Source organism: Styela clava, chromosome 10, assembly GCF_964204865.1.
Source record: "Styela clava chromosome 10, kaStyClav1.hap1.2, whole genome shotgun sequence".
Taxonomy (NCBI): domain Eukaryota; kingdom Metazoa; phylum Chordata; class Ascidiacea; order Stolidobranchia; family Styelidae; genus Styela; species Styela clava.
In genome coordinates, this window is record NC_135259.1 from 2,206,034 (window position 1) to 2,221,021 (window position 14,988).

The 14,988-nt window shown below is 34.2% G+C and overlaps 1 protein-coding gene across 2 annotated transcripts; it reads left to right on the forward strand.

Annotated features, from left to right (window-relative positions):
* Positions 1-1,089: 1,089 nt before the first annotated feature.
* LOC120338021 (uncharacterized) lies at positions 1,090-14,729 on the forward strand. 2 transcript variants are annotated; one of them, XM_078117472.1, is made up of 19 exons: positions 1,090-1,164; positions 1,612-1,641; positions 2,207-2,506; positions 2,912-3,226; positions 3,608-3,922; positions 4,022-4,333; positions 4,541-4,675; positions 6,146-6,267; positions 6,350-6,521; positions 6,642-6,844; positions 7,303-7,515; positions 8,614-8,730; positions 8,909-9,046; positions 9,133-9,242; positions 9,793-9,987; positions 10,395-10,555; positions 11,066-11,226; positions 11,541-11,705; positions 12,039-14,729. In XM_078117472.1, exons 1-19 carry the CDS (start codon positions 1,128-1,130, stop codon positions 12,291-12,293), a joined length of 3,456 nt encoding a protein of 1,151 aa, XP_077973598.1. In that variant the 5' UTR covers positions 1,090-1,127; the 3' UTR covers positions 12,294-14,729. The 2 variants fall into 2 exon arrangements, with proteins under 2 accessions (XP_077973598.1, XP_077973599.1); XM_078117473.1 differs by lacking the exon at positions 9,793-9,987.
* Positions 14,730-14,988: the final 259 nt, after the last annotated feature.

Sequence of the window (14,988 nt, forward strand, 5' to 3'; positions counted from 1 at the left end):
CCATACAACTCGTAAAACTTAAATTTAAAAACATTTCATTAAAGTGCGGTAGTTATTGAAATACGACAACCTGTTTGAATATATTTTTTGAGAGTGATAAGAAAGAAATATTTATGCAATTTGAAAAAAAAAATTAAACTTTTTGTATCGCGTAAAATGCCTATTTGACAGAAGAATTGTTTGAATTTGATAACTCCACGATAATTTTAATGCTTGCTTGCAATGCTTCATCAAACATCAAAAATTACTTTAAATCCAATACCCAAATAGAAAAGTTTTCTAGTTTTAATTTAAAAATTAAACGAGGAAGAGGAAATATATGACTAAGCATGACACTGAAACATATAAAAACGTCGATTAAAAATAGATTGTTCATCAACTGCAGTCAGAGTTGTTATTGGATACGACGTGATGATCGCGGTCATATACTGTTCGTACTGTCGCAGGTTGAGCATGCAATCCCGATTCAGTTTCAGTATTATTGATGCTTGTTTCCACTCGCGTGTATGGAAAATGAGTATTATTGATGGCAGGAATAAAAAATCTCATTTTATATGTGTATATTTGAATAGAATACTTCAAGAGAAACAGCGCTTAAATTTAAGTGAGATCGTTGATGTTGGCTATTTATATGTTTCTGATAAAAGTGAAAAATGAAAAAAAAAGTTCCTGAAGACTGAGTATCTGAATTTGGATAAGCTTTAAAGATTGGTGAATTTAGTACAATTCAACGAATCTTCATGAATAATTCATATATAGAATTTACAAATAAATGATAAAAGCCGATGTTCATTTTGAGACAACACATTGTAAAACTGTAAAAAATGAATTGTAAACAACACATTTTTGCTAAACAAATGGTTTTTGTATAAATATTAGATATCTTCCCGCAAATTCTACAAACCTTATTGACTCCATCGATATTTATATAAGTTTCTGTTTCTGCATATCGTTTTCACCCTCAACCCGCCAAGAATCAGAAACTGTTTTATGTCTCTCTCTACTTTTTCCATTTCTTAACATTGATTGGATTTTTATTTTTATCAATTCTTAAATGTATTCGTTATTTAATTTAAATCTGGCAGTAGATCTGTAGATCATTTGATTATTCATATGTGAACTTTATTATGATTGAAAGAATACTAATAATTTCAATTTTTATCGGTAAGAAACTTTTTGCTTCTGTTAATAGAAAACTTGCGTGGGTAATCTCATTACCAATTTTTTATATCGTAATTAACAATGTTACACCCAAACCAGTCCGATTTACTGCCTATATGAAATCACGCTATAAATTCAACCAAATTATTTTGTGCTATTGTCCTAATAGTGATGCAGCGTCATACAATCGAAAATGCTTTGTTTTATCAAAATCACATATTTGTGCCTAAAGCATTTTTTGTTACAAGTATGATATATGGCGTATTGTATGAGCTCCTGCATATTTTCTCTGTTTTAGATAAAGTTCATTTGCTAAATTTATTAATCGTCAATCTACCAAAATACTATTATTGCCCTCCTGCGCAGGGAAGGCCACGGTTATTAGCGATACGACCGATTTTCTCGAAATTAAATACTTAACGACTAATATATATTTTCGTTTATTTTTAGGTATTGCCAGAGCAAACTTGGAAGTTTCGGGTAAGTGATTATAATTTACCCTGAAAGACCATATAGATATGCGCTGCGGGTACTATTACTCATCCTTCTTCTATGTGCCTGTAGATTCGTATACATATAATAAAAGGAAACTATTTATAGCAAGATTAGAGATAACTATTCTAACTGTTTTCTGACTATAGTTAAATTATGTATGTCTGAGGAAGTTACAGAAACGTTACAGTAATATATTTGTGTTAGTGTTAAATCATTTAGAAGCAACTTTTGAATACATGACTAGAAAATTAGATGGTAGATGTAGAGAGCCTTCTTCATCAATTTTTTTCGATGTGAAACGTTTACATGCCAAACTTTTATATTGTACCAATTTACCAAATCGTGTATGTTTTTGTTTTTGTTAATTTATTAAATATTTTAGATATATGTGTGGTTTTTATGTGATATTGATCGAGACAGTACATACCTTCACTTCTGATTACGCATAACAACTTGATGCAAATCTGTTGTTTAAAATATTCCGAAAAAATCGCTTCTAAATTAAAAAATTCCGAGTTTTTGTAAATTTTCTCTAATTGTTTTTATTAAGACATTCGATTAACTGGTGGAAAAACCGAAAATCAAGGTTTTGTAGAAATTCTTTCTGGCGGAAGATGGGGTAGAATATGCGTCGACGACTGGGGAATCGAGGAGAGTGCAGTTGTCTGTCGCATGCTAAATTTTAATCGATTTGCTAACCTTTCCGTCGATGCAACCGATCCTGGGACGCCTTTTGTTTATACCAATGGTTTGCAGTGTGTGGGTACGGAGACAAGACTGACCGATTGTACCATAGATTTATTAAAAACTTCTAGTTGCTCGATTGCAATAGTCAAGGTGTTTTGCTCAGGTGAGGTATTATAGTTTTAGCTGAATGACATAATAGAATACGTTTTAGCTGATTTAACGTAATAGAATACAGGAAGTTAGGAATGAATCATTTGCCTTTCTAATCCTATCGTTCAGCGTTGAATAATAACAACAACACAACACGCAAATCCAAATCCCAGCGGAAAAAGCTGGTGAAAAAATAAACGAGAATATCAGTGTGAATTCTGGCTATTGCACATGACAGAATGTTGCAAGGTTATACGTATGGAGTTTTTTTCCTAAAAATGTAAAATCGTGCAATAATATTCTCCTGAAGAATTCACGGATGTGGAAAGCCTACGGATGTGAAAGCATTGCATCATGTTATAGTCATATCGTTTCAAAAGATTGCTATGTTTAATAGTAACACGTTTTTAAATTTTAGAAATAGAGGATGTTCGTTTGTCTGGCGGATACAAACCAAACCAGGGTTATGTTGAGGTTAAATCAGAGGGCAAATGGGGACAACTTTGTTCCGCAAACTGGGGAGACAATGAAACAGAAGCAGTTTGTCGCCAGGTCGGATTTCAGCGAATTGGGAAGTCTCTTAAAGCAAAAATACTGACAAAATCAATATTACCTATTTTTTTAAACAACATTACATGTGCCGGTGACGAAACGGAACTTAGATTTTGTAATCATGGATTACTTGGCGAATCCAACTGCACGAACAAGGAAAATGTAACTATTGTATGTTCGGGTGGGTATTTAATATAAATATAAAAATATTTCAATAACTTTTTTCAATATTTTGTAGCACAAAATTGATGCGATTGCGACATAATATGATAATGACGTAGAAAAAATTTCTGCTTGTTAGAAACATTCTACTCACTAAATGGGTAATCTTATATGAACCACACAAGTCAATTATCTTCGCCGGAATTCGAAACCCTTGAGCATACGACTCAGTTGCATATTTGAAGGGCATTAAAGTATTGGTTGTCTTTTTTTGACTTCAGTTAGAAATTAGCTAAAATTCCAACTGATTCCTATGACTGTCGTTACATTGCGAAGTGTAAAAACACATCGCCAATTTTTTTCGTGGGCATAGGGTCGACTGATTTTTTTTCTATTCTAGAAATTGAAAACGTGCGATTGTCTGGAGGAGACAAAATCAATCAAGGATACGTTGAAGTTCAATCTGCTGGAGAATGGGGGAAAATTTGCAGCAAGAAGTGGAGTGCAAAAGAAACAAAAGCTGTTTGTCGACACCTCGGATACGAGAGAATTGCATTCATCCACGCTATTACAGTAGATCAACCTGCATCTCCGGGTTTCTTAGATAACTTAGAATGCGCTGGAAACGAAACAAATTTGAGGGATTGTCAACATCAATCAATTGGGTTTTCTAATTGTAGCGAAAACAAAGAAAATGTGACTATTGTTTGTTCCGGTAAGTATTCATTAAAACATTTTTACTATATTTATTTCTACAGTTGGATACACTCAAAAAAATTGAATTACGATTTATTGCTTATTTTCTATTTCACAGAGATTGAGGCAGTGCGGCTCAGAGGAGGTCGATCAAGAAATCAGGGATTTGTGGAAATACTGTCGGAAGGGGAATGGGGATTGGTGTGCGACAATGATTGGGGGATGTTAAATAAGGAAGTGGTTTGTCGTCAACTTGGTTATTACAGAGTGTCCTTACTACCAGTGGCAGCTACTCAACCAAATTCATCCGTATTCTTGGACAACATATCATGTACAGGGAAAGAGAATCATCTTAGAAACTGCACGCACGGAAAACTCACTACGTCAAGCGACTGTACTAACAAGCAGTGGGCAAAAATTGTATGTACAGGTACAAGCTTTTTACTGATCACAACAACATTTATTAATGGTAGCCTCGATTTTTCTTATTAGATCATACAGCTGACGATTAGACTTCTATGACGAGATGAATGCCTCAATGTTATTAAATTAAATTATTTGATTTAAAATTATTTGGTTCTATAAGTCTGAATGTTTTCAATGCCACAAATTTAACTAAAATTCTTATGCTCATCAGATTCGATCAGCGCTGGACCCGGCGTTGCACACTTGAAATATCTAAGTTATGAAACAAATGAGACATACAACTTCGTATGCAGAGACGCAAACAACTCACGTTATGTTCGTTCAAATGAGACGTGTGATAATTCAGGTAAGAATTATGACGAATTGGTGAGGGACTAAAAAAAGACAATGCCAAGCACAAGTATTCAAGCAAGAGCGTAGCAAGACAGCACTCAAATTTTTTTTTGTATAATGACCTAATACGACGCTCACTCGTGCCTTTTGTTCCTAGCAAAGCCAGTTAAAAGTGGCCACTCATATCTAACAATAATACCAACGAGAATATGGGTCAGAGACCGAATACTTATCGATCGAAAGTAAGGGGATCCCCCAAAACAACGCTCTTACTCCATAGTGACATCTTGTGTCCCATCACTAATTATACGACATAATTCATCCAAAATCAATAGGCTTCTGATCCGAGATATGATGAATGCATATGCAAAATTTGGAGCGGATTCATTTTCGCTTTCGTGAGATATCGCCTGTATCTAACAGACAAACAAACAAACGAACAAATAAACAAACAAACAAACAAACAGACAATTACCTATCAACATACTTACCGATCTTAAGATCGATAAGTAATAAGATTCGCTCTACAAACAGAGCGACGAAGCGCGCATTTTCATCTATCTCGTTTGGTCCATCTGGTTAAAGGATTATTGATAGCAAGCCAGGACCGCCCGGTTTTCGTTAAATCGTTCAAGAACAGACCAAATTGAAAAAGTCGTATGAATTTATGGAGGGGGGGTGACATGGCCCCTCAGGTACCTAACCCCTACCCCTTGCTACGCCTATGTATTCAAGAAATATTCTAATTGATGTATAATACATTAACATACTATTAACATATTGTTATATGATTCACCCAAATTTTTATTTTTAGCACATTGATTGCAGGCTGGTATCGATAAATTTATTACTCATTTTGCATTACCTGATCCCATCAGTCCACACAGCAGTATTGGGTTGACATTGTGTTATTTTGGATTGTCTCCCAACTTGTCTAATATGTCAAGCCACTCTTGTACGAACCCCCTTTTCAGATTTCTGGGCGTGTTCCACAGTTTTCCAGATTAAAAAGATTAGAAATATTCTGATCCTGATTGAATACTGCCTCATTATTGGATTTATTAGATTAACCCAGATATCGTTAATTCAGGTTCTGATTTGTTAATTGTGGTAACCGAGAAGTCCTAATATTCTGCCACAAATCGCTGTGGAAAGTCAAATGATTACTTTATGCGTAGAAAAATATTTTTGTAAAGGTTGACATGTATGATCGTATATCGTAACCACAAAATCATTTATCTATATTTGCAAAGGCAACGACAGTACGCAGGGACACGGTTCGTATGAGGACCAGGACGCATCATATGCAGATGCTGAAGTGATGGCCTAAATCTTGTTTTACCTCGATATAATATTCCTGTGAAAATAGTATAATAATACCAATAGATTTATTAAATAGACGACTAATGAAGCAACCGAATAGCTATAAATAAATTCTGAATTCATGTGGACAAATATTTCTCATTTCAAATATTTATTTCAGAACTGGCTTCATCGATAGAATGCAAATCGACAATTATATCGGATGGCGTTGACATTGATTTTGATTACTCAACATACGTGGAATTTAATTGCAATTCTACATTCAATTCTCTCTTGGAGGAGGTATGTAAATAGGCTATACTGAAATCTCATATTAGCAAATTAATAAATATTTACGTATAATGACGATGATTGCTGCTTTCAGGTGGCTAGTGCCGAAATTAAAACTAACAAAGCAAAAGCTATTTTGGGTGATTTGAGTGCAATATCTGCAAATATGTCTACATCCAACCAAGAAAATGAAACTGATATTCAAATGGTTGTAGATATCGTCAGTAATTTACAGAAAGGAGTCAGTCAAGGCGACGCAACGGCAAGTTTCTATATTGTCTGTCAGTACGTCTTATCATTTTTGATCCAACAACAAATTCTCTATTTCCGTTTGTTACTTCATTGATTTTGTTATGAAAGTAAATTTAAATCCGTATTTTAGGTAGAAAAATCTGGAATGACATTCTTGGTGTGGTCAACTGATCAGTTTCATACTGCAGTCACAGCCGAACTTGATGGAAAATCGAACAAGCCAAACGATAGTACGATAACAGTGTTTACAACAGCGGTTGAGGACTTTTCGAATAATTTAAATGTAGATTCTGAAGAAGGAAAAATGATTGTCGAAACTTATTCTTCTGTGTTCGAGGTTTGCCTTGATTAGTTTACAATTTGATACTTTAAACTAAAAATTCGACGGTCGCTATATTTTCAAATGAAGTTTCAAGATATCTCTGTAAAACTAACTACGATAAATGCGCAAAAAATCATAGTGAGGCTAGTTTAATACTTTTATTATATATCTCTCTCTAATAATGAGTTTGCACAGAATGTCGAAGAAAAATTAAATATTGAATATCCACCGTATTAAAATGATTTAATTGTGGAGTTATTATCGAGCAACAACTATAATGTTCTAACCTATTCAAGCCAGGCTGTAAGCTTAAAACCTGCACCTTGAGTTTTCAAGTATGAAAATTACAAAAATACAAATGATAAGTCTAAACTAGAATGTTATGAAATTATTTACCATTCATTATTCGTTGTCGTGGAAACAAAAGTTTCTTGATAAATAGCTGTTATTAATTATTTGCTCTGATTTTACAGGCAACAGAAGTAAATGGAACAAATATTCAAAACGTAACTTTTCAGCATACTAACGTTACTAAGTCACAGTTAGTTACAGCCGAAATTCCAGCATCTGCGTTTACAAATGCCACAGACAACAACACCATTTCAAATAAAGTTGCTTCATTTTATTTGCACAGAGATTCAGCATTGTATCCGAATCCAAAAGTGGAAAACACCAAAATTTCGAAGGCTAGTTAGAAGTCTAAATTTATATAATAAAAAGTATAAATAATGCTATTTTTAGATACACTTTAATTAGCAACCATCAATATAAATACAATCTTTGAAAAGAGCATAATTCATCTTATTATTTCTAGCATTTCAATATTTTACTGCAAATAACCCTCGTGTAGATTATAAGCGACTTAGTACTTATGATGAGGCTCTACAAGAAGCCTATAACTGGTGACACTTCGCGCTATTAACTTCCTTTTATGTATAACCTGCCAGGTTTCTCGATGTTAACAACTCCACAATTTGAATATGATTGAAATCTATTGCAGTCACGTGAAATACGAAATTGTGTGGTGATAAAACCCAAAATGATTCCAGTATTGTAGAAACACAAATGATCACAGTATTGTAGATTGTAGAATGTAGAGGTCCAAATATTTAATTGATTACAATACTATTGAGATCAAATGATCATTGTCGAGACGCAACGATCAACTATGATCATTGTAGAATACGAATGATCAATTGTTGATGTGATGAGGTCGAATGATCAATTGTTGAGGTGTTGAGGTCGAAATGATCATTGTAGAATACGAATGATCAATTGTAGAGGTGTTGAGGTCGAATGATCAATTGTTGAGGGTTGCTAAAGTTTACGACCAACCCAACAGGCAGGTTAACTACATACTTAATTCTAGATTATGCAAACAATAGCAACATTAAAATACAAGGTATGCAAAATGAATCAAACCCTGTTATTAAACTGAGAAACAAGCAAACAAATGTGCTCATTGCGACAAATAAATTAGCACTACTTAAACGGCAAACTCCTAACACGAAATAAATTGTAAACAGCCGAATGGCAGTGATTCGAAATAATAAGCAAACAAAAACGAGAGAAGAGGAAAAGACCGATAACAGACTTTGTTTACGCCAACATGCTCATTCCTGCCCACCAACAGATGGTGAAATCGCTTTGAAGGGAGTAATTTCGTGAACGGTCATTCGACAAAGTGCAATGACCAATATATCTCGAGATAACCCCGGGTCAAATATATACAAAATAAAACAAAGAAACTTTGTCTGTAACACCTCGTTATCAATATTCTACAGGTTCTCAGTGTGAAAGTTGCTGGGATAACTTTGACAAATCTTACTGAGTCAATCAAATTGGGATTCGGGTATGAAGAGGATATTATTGAGAAGTTCCCAGATTTTAAAAAGGCTAAAGTAAGTACAATAAATTTATAGTTTTCTGCTCATACTTGATATTGTGTCGTCTAAGTATCGTTATAGACAAATATGATTCATAATTGCTGAATTTCATTTTATTTCTTACATTTCAACTAAGATTCAACTCACACTATTTATCTTTCTCTCCTCATATTATTTTTTTATTTCAATATAGGTTATTCACTTTGAAAAATGTGCTTATCTAAACACGAGTACTAATGAATGGGAAACGTATGGATGTAGAATAGAATTAAACGAAGACAGAGTGACGAGGTGCTTTTGCGATCACGCTACAAGTTTTGCGGTTCTTGTGGTAATATGTTTGTTTATATACATTAAACATGAAGGATGTTTAATTTCTCCTAGTTGTAAATGAATGCACCTTAATTATATTTTCAGCAAACATACAAAGTACCAGTTGCATTCGAACTACAAATTGTTGGATATATAGGATGCGTTTCATCTATTGTTGGTCTGTTCTTTTTCCTTCTAATTTATGGATTATTCAGGTAAGATACCTGCATTTACAAATCTGAGCATAATAATGCGGATATATATATCTGAAGTATGTGCACAGAAAGAATGTTTCGTTAGCTATATGCATTGCATGTGCCGTACACGAAGGGTACAAATATGCGCCAAATGAAAATTTATGAGCATATAGCAAATGGAACAATAATAATAATTGAATTCTGAAATAAAGCGATTTTATTTCCTCATTTTTGAGGTAATTTTGGTGCATTTATACAATGACACATCATCGATCACGCACATCTAAAAATAAATACGTTAATTTGATGACTAATTAGATAATTAAACGTTTTTTTCACATTTTCGGCAGCAATGCTGTTTTGTAATGTTCATAATTTATGCTGTTATTCCGATGTCCACATTTTATTCGATTATCATCTTCCTTGATATATGTTTTACCATATTTGATCAATTAAACGTTTGAAATTTGATGTGTTATAGAAATTATATTTTGTTTTTAACTCATTGATCCACATTGTGTATGTTGCATGTTCAATTAAACACGACATGCAAATTTTAATTTTGCAGAGACTTGCGTTCAGGACAAATAAATCAAATACACATGCATATGGGATTCTGTCTTTTAGCAATGTATATTGCTTTTCTGGTTGGAATTGAGAGAAATAAAAATTATATTGCATGCATGTCCGTGGCTGCATTTCTTCAGTTTACGCTTCTCTCCGTGTGGGGTTGGATGCTTGCTGAAAATATTACAATGTGCAGGTGAGTTAGAACCTCGAAACAATTATGATAGCTTCAAAATTTTTTAATTCTTGCAAATATACTCCTTGACTCATTTGTAAGCCAATTCAAAGTATAATTCATGGTGCTCCAGAAGTATGTGCACCAAGATGGCGGACACCGGAACGTAGTCTGTGTTTTAGGTTAGACCATAATTTTATTCCTATTTACGTTATTTTGTTCTATTACGAGTTCGGGGACTAGCCAAGTGACTCCCGTATTATTTGTATCTGAAATTGCAGCCTAACCCTAATACGTTCCGGTGTCCGCCATCTTGGTGCACATATCTCTGAAGTACCTAATTCATTATCATATATTTTCTTACTATTAAGGCGGTTCGGAATATTATACGCATTACAATTTTAATCGCTATTTTTAATATCACTCAGGAAATTCTTTACCATGAACTCCAAGTGTGGACCAAAGTATACTCTGAAATTTGCTGTAGTAATCTACGTTGTATGCGCAGCTGCAGCTTCCATTAATGCTGGGGTTATATCTATGAAAGACAAAAATCGCTGGGATCAATGGAAATTAGTACAAGAAAATGGTGAGGTTCCAAGAGTAATTTTAAGCAATTATTGTAAAAATAGTCTTATGACTTTATATTAGTGGAGGTCAGATTTTACTATTCCTCGGCACCTGGATCCAAATTCATAAGCAAACATCTTCTTGGAAATGCAAGCGATATCAACACACTGCTTCTTACAATACCGATTTTTGCCGCCGGAATGCCTCTTAGAATATATTGAATGGATTTAACTCCGCAATGTAATGGTACATATTTTATTAAATTTGAATAGCAGGGGATTGTTAAGAATCAGAACGAAAAAAGAGGCGGGCATAATTGGCTTCCGAACTGCGCTTAAATAATATTAAAAAGTCTGTTTCTCGCACATATCCCAGAGATCCATGTAATTAATTATTAAATTCACATAAAAAATGTCGTATTCGGGATTAGATTTATATTCTCATTACCATTGCTTAGTAAAATCAGCAACTAGTGCTTTCCTTTAGTTCGTTTTCGTTGCTAATCTGTTATGTTTCCTGTGTATTATAGGAACAAGATTCAGGCCTTCAGAATACATCGGAGATACTCTGTGCTGGTTACATGGCTATTCTTTGTACTTTGGATTTCTTACACCTATCGGAATAGTTTTGGTAATCAATATGATTGGGTGTGTTGCTATTGCGCGGAAAATCGCAATGAGCGGATCCAAGGTATGAAATATGATTCGATTCAGCATATAGCTGGGCGCTTTTTTTATTTATCATATTCCCATCAGACCTTGCTTATCATATGTTATTTTTCTACTCTGATGGTTCATTTTCACTCCACAATATTTTCATATCAAATTCAAAACTTAACACAACAAGTATGCTTAGCTTTACGACTTGTAAAATATATGAAGGCATTTACATAAAAATCATTGATTATCATTTGAATTTTGTTCTAGGAAGCCACCATTTGCAGTAACTTATTCGCACTAACGATTAAATGAATGAATAAAATGAAAACTTATTTACCATTCAAGGTCCGCTCAAAGAAAACCGAGGTTTCAGAGCATATTTTTCGAACGGTGATGGTTGGTGTACTTCTTGGAGTAACTTGGGTATTTGCGATTCCACTGACATTGACCCACGATGAAATCGTTAACGGAATTTTTGGATGGCTTTTCAATATCTTCAATGCCTTTCAGGTGACCAGTGACTGTTTCGTGATACACGATTTGATTCAATACCTCATTATTTGCTGAATTTTTTTTTATCATGATCCTATTTTACTGTGGCACCATGTACATGGGTGTTTAGGAGGCCATTGGATTTTAATTTTAAGTACTATTTTTGTTTATCCTATTTGTAAACTATATTGTGAAAGATGGCACAGTTAATGAATACGAGAAATTCAAGACGTTTTTAAATTCTGCAAATTCATTTCTTGGTTAACAACATTTTTCAATTAACCCTCCTTACTGTTTTAGAGTAATCATAACACAGAAACTTATTTTTTTTTCGTTACCTCTGTTTTAAAGGGCCTGGTCATTTTCTTACTTCTATGTGTTAAACGCAAAGATGTTCGAGATATGTGGGTTGGAAAATTGAGGGAAATGCTGGGCAAAAGGGAAACAAAGAAACAGCCCACTTCAGCAGTATCTAACACAGCAACAACGTCGCTTACTGGTCGTATAACGGGTACATCAGTAATACAGCAGGATGTCGTATCACATGCTGTAGAATATTACGAGAATTTAGAACAAAACAACAATGATGAACCTGTGGGCCAATAAGATTTCTGTCTCCCAGTGACTGATATTTGTTCTGAGGTCATATTACAGGCAGTTTTGACATTTTAGGATTGGTGATACAAATCATGTATTTTCAAAATAGAGAAAACTCAAAACCTTTGACTCCCCACAGCATGTATTCAGCACATGATGATCTCACATGTATGGTCTTAGGTTTCTAGCAAGGTATTATTTTGACCTAATAGGGAGCTACTATTTTCCTGCATTTTTTTTTTGTTTACTATATAATATATATATATAATGTGTTTGTTTTAGAATGGGAGGATTTCACGATCTTTGTGGATCGAAAGAGATAAAACAGGGGGTGAAAAATCCGAAGGCGATTACGCATTTTCGATAAGTCAAATTTTGTTAAATCTAATTTAATGCAAGTTATCTGGCATTTTCGACAAAATAGAACTGTTGATTCTTTCATTTCTAACATATTTTTTGGTAGAAATGTCGTAAAGTTAAAAAATGACGAAGATTTGAAATTGTACTCGAGACTAAAAGATTTTTAAATAATTATAAAAAAATTTGTTGCAATTGCAACTCTTCAATCTATCAAAAACATCATGTACTATGATTAGTTTATTTGTCGAATTGATTTGTAATAAATTTGATTATACCTTCATGTTTTAATGTAATGCCAAGTAGGCGGTGGAAACGTAAAAAGTACTGTAAGGAGGCGAGGGTACAAAAAATTGGGAACCTCTGGGGTAAATCATGAGCAAATTGTCCGAGATTCTCAAAAATCACTTTCCCAGTTCTTGATGTGGTTGTGGTTGTGGTTGAAAATGTAATATACTCGGCCGCACACTATCCAAGGATGAAGGAATATCGCGTATGGTTAATCAACGCAAATAATCGAAATGTAAACCGATAGAACAGACGTAATGTACGTAATAGGTAAGTTATGAAAAATATTCTGACATATTCATACAAAGTGATTCTCTACTACATCTACTCATTAGAGCTTTTAGAGAGTAAATTTAAAATCTTCAGATCTTACTGTCATTTGTCAACATGCTTTCAAGTGCTAGGACCGATTGTAGGTCCTTCCCTCTCAAATGATTGCTCATTCTATTTTGTTTTTGTAATCTGCAAATATCGGGAGTTATACGGAGTTGGTTTTACTGTTATAGTTGGTGCGACATGTCTTCTTGCTCAGTAATACTCTGAATTTATCCTACTTTAGTGTCATTATCTCAAATTCCTCAATGACATTACAAGTTACTCGATTGTATCAGTCGAAAATACATTCAATGTACCAGTATATATTTATTCATGAGCATCTTGAATCTAATGCATTTTTAATGTCAGGGGTCCTCAATATACATAACAGCCGCTCAGAACCTTTCTCGGAACAACAGTGTGAATAGTCTCAAGAAAAACTATTACACAATATTAGAATAATCGAATTATACTGTGAAAGCTGTACGCCAATTTAACCTTTGTAATCCGCGCGCTTATTTTTACAAAGTGTGTAAAAACTTGCAAGAGACACCGGTAATCCGTACATAAGTATTGGCGAATACTTATCATTTTCATTCATATATTAGAAAGTACATTCAAATTCTGCGTGATGGAAACATTCGAAACGTAATACGAAAGTATACATACTTTGCACCTACTAGTTGTGCATGCACTCACTAAAGACGAAGCCCGGCAGAATTCACTCAATAAATTTAACTATGTATTACCTATTATTCAGCTATCATTTCTGAACTTGATTTATATCAAAACAGAACGTGTAATATTTTTCGAATAGTTTAAAAGTCACATAAGTTATCGCACAAAAAACTTAGGTCAAGTCCTAACTCACAATATTGATAGTAAGTAAAAAGCATATGCAATGAACAAGCTGAAACGATTCAATGTCTTGTTAATTAGAAAAACAAGGTAGGACATGCATTATTTATAATCTGCTGTTTGTGTTAAATCCCTATTGACTATGCGAAGCCTTGATTCTCTTAACACAGCAATTGTAAAGTGACGTTGAGTTGTATCGTTCCCTGCGTTGGAATACTCAATAAGCGTGTGTTTTGATATGTTTTCCCAAATATCCTCGTGTGGCAAAGCTCTTTTCACATATCTCACATTCATAGCGCTTGTCATTGAAATGAACTGCTTCTAGATGTGTCCTTAGATTACTTTGATGTTTGAACGACCTCCCACAAATCTTGCAACCGAAAGGTTTTTCATTGGAATGTTTACTCATATGCTTATCCAGCTCAGATTTTAGTACTTTTGCAACACCACATATCTCACATTTGATTCTGTATTCATTTGCGTGTTTTTTCAAATGCAAATTCAAATGTCCCTTTGTAGCAAATGCCTTATCACAAATGCTGCAACTGAACGGTTTTTCACCCGTATGTTTACGCATATGTATATCCAGCTGAGATTGTACCACTTTACCCACACCGCATATTTCACATGTGACGACCCTTGTTTTGCCTGTTAAATGACGTCATGTGATATCGTTTCAATATTTGGTAGTCTAGCAGTTTAGACGCTGCGACACGGTCGATCGGTTCTCGGGGGCAGCGTGGTCTGTTGGTGTATGCTGTGTGTGACAGATGGCAGTCGTCTGAGTGTTTCGGTTAGATTGGTGGGTTTTGAATGTCTGTGTGAATGCCTCTGGTCTTCAGGAATGTTTGTCTGTGTTGTGTGACTGTCGGATGTTTTGTGCTGG